The 6,525-nt window shown below is 56.0% G+C and overlaps 1 protein-coding gene across 1 annotated transcript in view; it reads left to right on the forward strand.

Annotated features, from left to right (window-relative positions):
* Positions 1–3,457, forward strand: part of Bahcc1 (BAH domain and coiled-coil containing 1) — a 53,739-nt gene extending 50,282 nt beyond the window's left edge. The window contains exons 25-27 of the mRNA XM_026780445.1: positions 22–1,193; positions 2,378–2,614; positions 2,793–3,457. Of these exons, the coding sequence (XP_026636246.1) occupies positions 22–1,193; positions 2,378–2,614; positions 2,793–2,999 (1,616 nt within the window). The 3' untranslated portion in view covers positions 3,000–3,457. The remainder of the gene's footprint in view (positions 1–21; positions 1,194–2,377; positions 2,615–2,792) is intronic.
* The last annotated feature ends 3,068 nt before the right edge of the window (positions 3,458–6,525 follow it).

The raw sequence follows: 6,525 nt of genomic DNA on the forward strand, positions 1-6,525 counted from the left end.
GGCATTTCCCTTCCCACCCAGGCAAAGTCGACCTCCTAACCTCAGGTGCCAAGTCCCCTACGGGGGCCTCAGACCACTTCCTGGGCCGCAGGGGCAGCCCCCTGCTGAGCTGGTCAGCAGTGGCCCAGACCAAGCGGAAAGCAGTGGCCGCAGCAGCAGCCGCGGGTGGCAAAGGGCCGGGGGTGCTGCAGAACCTCTTCCAGCTCAACGGAAGCACCAAGAAGCTGCGCGCCCGGGAGACGCTGTTTCCCGTGCACAGTATGGCAACACCCGTGTTTGGTAACAGCTTCCGCGCTGACTCCTTCAGCAGCCTGGCCAGTTCCTACACACCCTTTGTCGGAGGGGCTGCGGCAGGCCTGCCAGGGGGAGCCCACAAGCTGCTTCGGGCCAAGAAGGCTGAGCGGGCAGAAGCAGATAAGACAGGGAGACGGCGGACTGGCAGTGAGTTCCTGGTTAAGCTGGACCATGAGGGTGTGACCTCTCCCAAGAACAAAAACTGCAAGGCTCTGCTCATGGGCGACAAGGACTTTGGCCCCAAACTGGGTAGGCCGCTGGCCAGCCCCGGTTATGCACACCCAGCCCTCATGGGCAAGGACAAGAAGGGGCGGGCGCCTGTGCACCCGCTGCCCATGGGACTAGCTCTGCGCAAGTACCCGCTGCCCTGCGACAGTGACTGCCCCAGCTCCTACTCGGATGAGGATGAGGATGGGCCGGGGCTGGCCACCGGTGTGCCCTCCCGCTTCCTCACTCGCCTCTCCATGTCCTCCTCGTCGTCGGGATCATCCACATCCTCCTCCTCAGGCTCCATGTCCACCTCCAGCCTCTGCTCCTCGGATAACGAGGACTCCTCCTACAGCTCAGACGATGAGGACCCTGCCCTGCTGCTACAGACCTGTCTCACCCGCCCCGTCCCCGCCCTGCTGGCCCCACCTGAAGCCCTGCGCTCCAAGGGTAGCAGCCCCCACGCCCATGCCCAGCGCTGCTTCCTGTCCAGGGCCGGCGTGACTGGTGCAGGCGCCGGCGCTGGCCCCAGTGGTGTCAAATCCAAGTTTAAGCGCAAGGAGGCCCTGAGCTTCTCCAAAGCCAAAGAGCTTTCTCGGAGGCAACGGCTGCCATCCGTGGAAAACCGGCCAAAGATCTCGGCCTTCCTGCCTGCCCGTCAGCTCTGGAAGTGGTCGGGTAACCCCACTCAGGTAGGTGGCCTTTCTCCCTGAGGCAGAGAGTATGATGTCAACAGAGAAGTAGGCTCCTCTTGCTCCCTCAGACCCCAAACGCTTCTTCTATAGGTATTCTTCACTTTCAGATAAACCATTCAGGGGCCAGGCGTGTCTCAGTGGCCAAGAGCACAAACTGCTCTTGCTGAGGACCTGGGTTCAGTTCCCAGCATCCTTGCAGGGCAGCTCACAACTGCCCGTAACTCCAGTCACAGAGGGATACGTACATAAACATACTTTTTTTTATATTTATTTATTATGTATACAATATTCTGTCTGTGTATATGCTTGAAGGCCAGAAGAGGGCACCAGACCCCATTACAGATGGTTGTGAGCCACCATGTGGTTGCTGGGAATCGAACTCAGGACCTTTGGAAGAGCAGGCAATGCTCTTAACCTCTGAGCCATCTCTCCTGCCCCATAAACATACTTTTTTAAATCTCAAACCATTTGGAAACCCCCAGGCAACAACAAAAACCCACCGGTAGCCCAATGAACCCGCTAGCCGGTGCCGTGATTTGCACGGTAGAGCCATCGCCTTGCCTGTGTGGTGACGCAGATGCCAGAGCGTACCTCCATGCTCTCTGCCACTTGGCAGTGCTGCCTGAGGAGCCTTTGCTGCAGCTCAGACAACCAGTTTTGGAAGGCTGCAACACACCGCCGCCCAGACACACGGACAGCTTTCTTTACAGTGTCTGTCTGTGGTGGACCTGTGCTGACTGTAGGCTTTCTGTTAGTGTTGTGTGTTTGTGGCAGGGTCTCTCTGTGTAGCCCCCTGGCTGGCCTGGAACTCTTAGAGATCTGCCTGCTTCCCCATCCTGAGTGCTGGGGTTAAAGACACCGTGTATCACCTTGCTCAGCTGTCTATGGGTCGTTGTTGCTGTTGTTTTACACTTGTAAACCAAACTACATTGAGCATCTCATATGTGTCTCTGCCCTCAGATCCCGTGTGTCTTTGGAGTCTGTTAGTCTTTCTGTCATGACCAATATGCACAGAGAATCCAACCAAGCGTAGCCTCCTCATAAGGACTATATGGCCGTGTCCCTTCTCTCCCCACTGTGTGGCTGTTTTCTGTCCCTTCCACTTGCTCTCAGTTTCCCCAGCCACCACCTTCCCTTGAGGGTCCCTCCTCACCACTGTGCTCTGCTGGTCTGCCCTGCAGAGGCGAGGCATGAAGGGGAAGGCCAGGAAACTCTTCTACAAGGCCATTGTCAGAGGCAAGGAGACGCTGCGCATCGGGGACTGTGCGGTCTTCCTGTCGGCTGGACGACCCAATCTGCCCTATATTGGCCGCATCGAGAGCTTGTGGGAGTCATGGGGCAGCAACATGGTGGTGAAAGTCAAATGGTTCTACCATCCCGAGGAGACCAAGCTGGGGAAGCGGCAGTGCGATGGGAAGGTGAGGTGCGCGCAGGCGCACTACCCCTGCACAGGGCCTCTGGGAGAGAGGGTGGTTAGCGGTGAGATCAGCAGCCAGCATCGCCTCATCCTGGTGACTTCACCACACCCACAATCTTTCCCAGGGGTGGGGATGTGTCTGCTAGGGTCCTCCTTAACCCTGTGCCCTTGCCCGGCAGAACGCCCTGTACCAGTCCTGCCACGAGGATGAGAACGATGTACAGACCATCTCCCACAAGTGCCAGGTGGTCGGGCGGGAGCAGTACGAGCAGATGATGCGGGGCCGCAAGTACCAGGACCAGCAGGACCTCTATTACTTGGCGGGCACCTACGATCCTACCACTGGACGCCTGGTGACAGCTGACGGCGTGCCCATCCTGTGCTGAGCTGCCTCTGCCTCCGCCCACCCTCATCCATGGCTGCGGCCAAGAGGTCAGCTTGCCAGGAGCTGGTCTGAGCAAATATGCAATCCTCCAAGGCGGGATCAGGCTTCTCCTCGCGGTTCTCTGGAGAGAGCTCCTAGGCTGGACCCCGGGCCCATCCTAGCTGCTCCAGGGGGAGGGACGGCCGGTCCCACGGGGACTGGCTACCCTTGCACCGCAGTTCTCGAGAGATTAGAATCCAAGCCATATTTCCCTAGTACCTCCGACTGTCTCCCACCAGGGAAAGCAGAAATCAGGTGTGTTGTCTATTTATTTCTCTATGTAAATATTGTATTTCTGTGGGGAAGTTTTATGGGGAAAAAAATGGAAAAGTTTTTTTTTTCCCACCTTCGTGACAAGGGTGGGGAGCGTGACAAGGGTGTATGTGTATGCATACGTGTGTGTGTGTGTGTGCGCAGGCGTGCAGGGTGCATGTGTGTGTGCGCGTGCGTGTGTGTAGGGTGTGTGCAGGGTATGTACATGTGCGCGTGCGTGCGTGCGTGCGTGCGTGCGTGCGTGCGTGTGTGTGTGTGTGTGTGTGTGTGTGTGTGTGTAGGGTTTTGTCCTGGGGTTTTCTTTGGAAATGCACTGTTCTCAGCCTAGTTGAATTCCAACAGGGGCATCTGTGACTGCAGAGGCTGCTGGGATGGGGGCAAGGCCAAAGGCCATGGATGGTCACATGAGACCCAGACATACTCTCTGGTCTCTCGACATGGGGGGCCAACTGTGTGAAGGAAATTACACTCCGGTTATTTCCTTTCAGTACATCCCATACATAGAAGTATTGGGGTGGGGTGGTGATAGTGGTCCCCAGGAAGGAAAGGGGTTCCAGCCACAGGATGGAAACAGCCAGGACTGGCCGGCCCCGCTCTGCGGCCCAGGAGTATGGCACAGCCATATATATCTTACCTCTGTTTGAAACAAAACAAATGAACAAATATTTTGAAGTATCAATAAGAAAAATGGATGTTTAGGCTTCCTTTCCTGACTATTCCGAGTTATCTCTGGTTTCCGTTTCCACAGCCAGTATGTTGCAGGGAGAGAAGCCTGGCCTCACTCAAGCAGGGTGTAGTTGGCCCCTCGCCCCCCCCCCACTTCTCAGCCCCTTCCTTAGCCTTCAGGGCACCAATTGCCTCTCCCCCCACCCCCCCAGAGCAGCAGGGCTTCCACAATGGTGCAGCTGGGCCAGGTCCCTTCTGGGCCCGAACTTGGGGCCCACCTGGGGCTGGTCCACAGTTTTTCACGAGTACCTCTTCACCAATGGGACTCCCCTTTTCCCACCGGACTTTCCCTGCCCCCCCCCATCTCTGGCTAACCTCAAGTGTGGATGGTGGTGAGGCCAGGCCAGAGGTGCTGGCATAAAAAGGAACATTATATCGGCAGGTGCTGCTCACCCAAGGGGAAGAGGCTCATCCGGTTCCTTTCTCCTAACCCAGACCCTGGTCCTGGGGCCCCTCTGTCCACCCCCCACCCCCCGTGACGGTTTCTTGACCTTTCTATAGTCACTCAGCAGGGGAGACAGCATAGCAGACACATGCATGGAGTATCTCTCAAGAGTCCCTCTGGCCCCTTGTGCCCACATCCTGGCCCCAGCAGCCCTTCTTAGCCCATTATGGGAAGAGCGGGCTAGAGCCATGAACCGAAGGCCTTTGTCCTCAGAAATGCCTTGTGGCAACACATGCTCCCCAACGCCCCGCCAGGCCAGTGCTTCCTAGGAAGCAAGGAGTATTGAGGGGCGCCTGCCCTAACTGGGACCCTTCAGCCTCCCTTCCTTTGCTCAGGCCCCACCAGGTGTCTGTCCCAGTTCCAGGGACTTCATTTCTCTCAGTCGTCGCTCAAAGGGCCCTCTCGGGGGACCCCATTCCCAGCTGTCCCACCACCCTGAGGCTTTCTGTTCTCCACATGAGTGCAATATTTCATTCCTGGCGGTTGTCAGAAGAGATGGCCACCAAGGTCCTACTCACGGTTAGGGAATCAGAAAGACGGCGAGCGAAGAAACAGACACCAGGGCTGGTGCTCGGAAGGCGTTGCTCAGAGCCCCATCCCCGGGGCACAAGAGCAGAAAGGCTGATCTGTGGGCCGCCTTCTGGATGTTTCTTTCTCCCTCTGCTGAGCTGTCCTCTCTGTCTTTATCCCCCCCTTCCTTTCTGTGTGTACACGCTAATGGCGTGACCCCCCTCCTCCCCAACCGTGGCTAACCGTGGCGGATTCTTGTAAATGTGTAAACTAAGAGACTGGTTGGATTTTTGTTTTCAATGTAAACACTAAATACAAAACAAACAAAAAACACAAAGGTTTTATGAACAGCAAACTCTATGTAAAGGCATTTTAGTATTAAATTTTTTATTGATAACTTGCTTAAGAATAAATATATGAACTATTGTACAGGTGCTCGATAGTCCAGATTGTGACTGTGCCTGCCTCCTGTATGTGCGTCACGTAGTCGTTCCTGTCTGGGTTGGGAGAAGACTGAGGGACTAGAATGGGTTTAGGTGACCTTAGGCTTAGAGACACCACCCTACACCACCCCAAGTCATAGGCCCTTCATCCTGGGCCTGGACTTGTTAGTCGGGTGTGAATGAGTGACAGGTTGGTCACCTGTCCAACTTTACCAGATCAGATAGCCATGGTGGAGCCCGCAAACACAAGGCAACGGGGAAGGGTGGCTGCAAACACAGCTCCATACTGTGAGCCTTAGCAGGAGTCGGAATGGATTTGTTCAGCCAAAGTATCTCTCCCAGACAGCTATGCAGAGAATAATAAAAAGATCCTGATGGGCCTGACGGTGCACACCTTTAAATCTCAGTGGCTCAGGAGGCAGAGGCAGATGGGCCTCTGAGTGTGAAGGCCGCTCGGTACTCCATAGCAAGTTCCAAGCCAGCCAGAATTATGTGGCAAGACCTTGTCTCTTGGCAGGGAGGGAGTAAAAGTTCTAGTTGTTAAGCAGAAGGTTGACCGAGTGGGAGGAGAGAGGACCAGGTATCCCCTAATCAGGGAGCTGCAGACCCAAAGAAAGCCCAACACTGGCAAGGCGAGATGGCCCTGGTTGGTAACACTATGGACACCCTGAGATGGGACCTCAGGGCAGGGCAGATGAGAAACAGCAAGGTTGGTTCTGGAAGCGGGGCTGGGTCCTTAGCTTTGCACCTTCATGTATAAGAGCTTGGTTGTGCGCGCACGCACACACACCACACACACACACACACACACACACACACACACACACAGAGCCCTGCCTGACCGATGAGACTCTCTCTCTCTCTCTCTGCTATCACCTTCCTGCCCACCACTCAACTACTTTGCTTAGAGGCCCTCCTCTCACGGAAGCCTGTGTGCTTCAGCAGGTACCTGCTACCATGCCACCAGATTCTCCCTTCAGCAGATTCCCCCTTCAGCCCATTAAAGTCCCACCCAGAGCTGGTAGGTAAAGGCCATAGAGCTAGGTGCCTGGGCTGCATGCAGACCCGTCAGGGGGGGGGCGGGGAGGCTG

This window comes from Microtus ochrogaster, chromosome 7 (genome assembly GCF_000317375.1).
Source record: "Microtus ochrogaster isolate Prairie Vole_2 chromosome 7, MicOch1.0, whole genome shotgun sequence".
NCBI lineage: Eukaryota > Metazoa > Chordata > Mammalia > Rodentia > Cricetidae > Microtus > Microtus ochrogaster.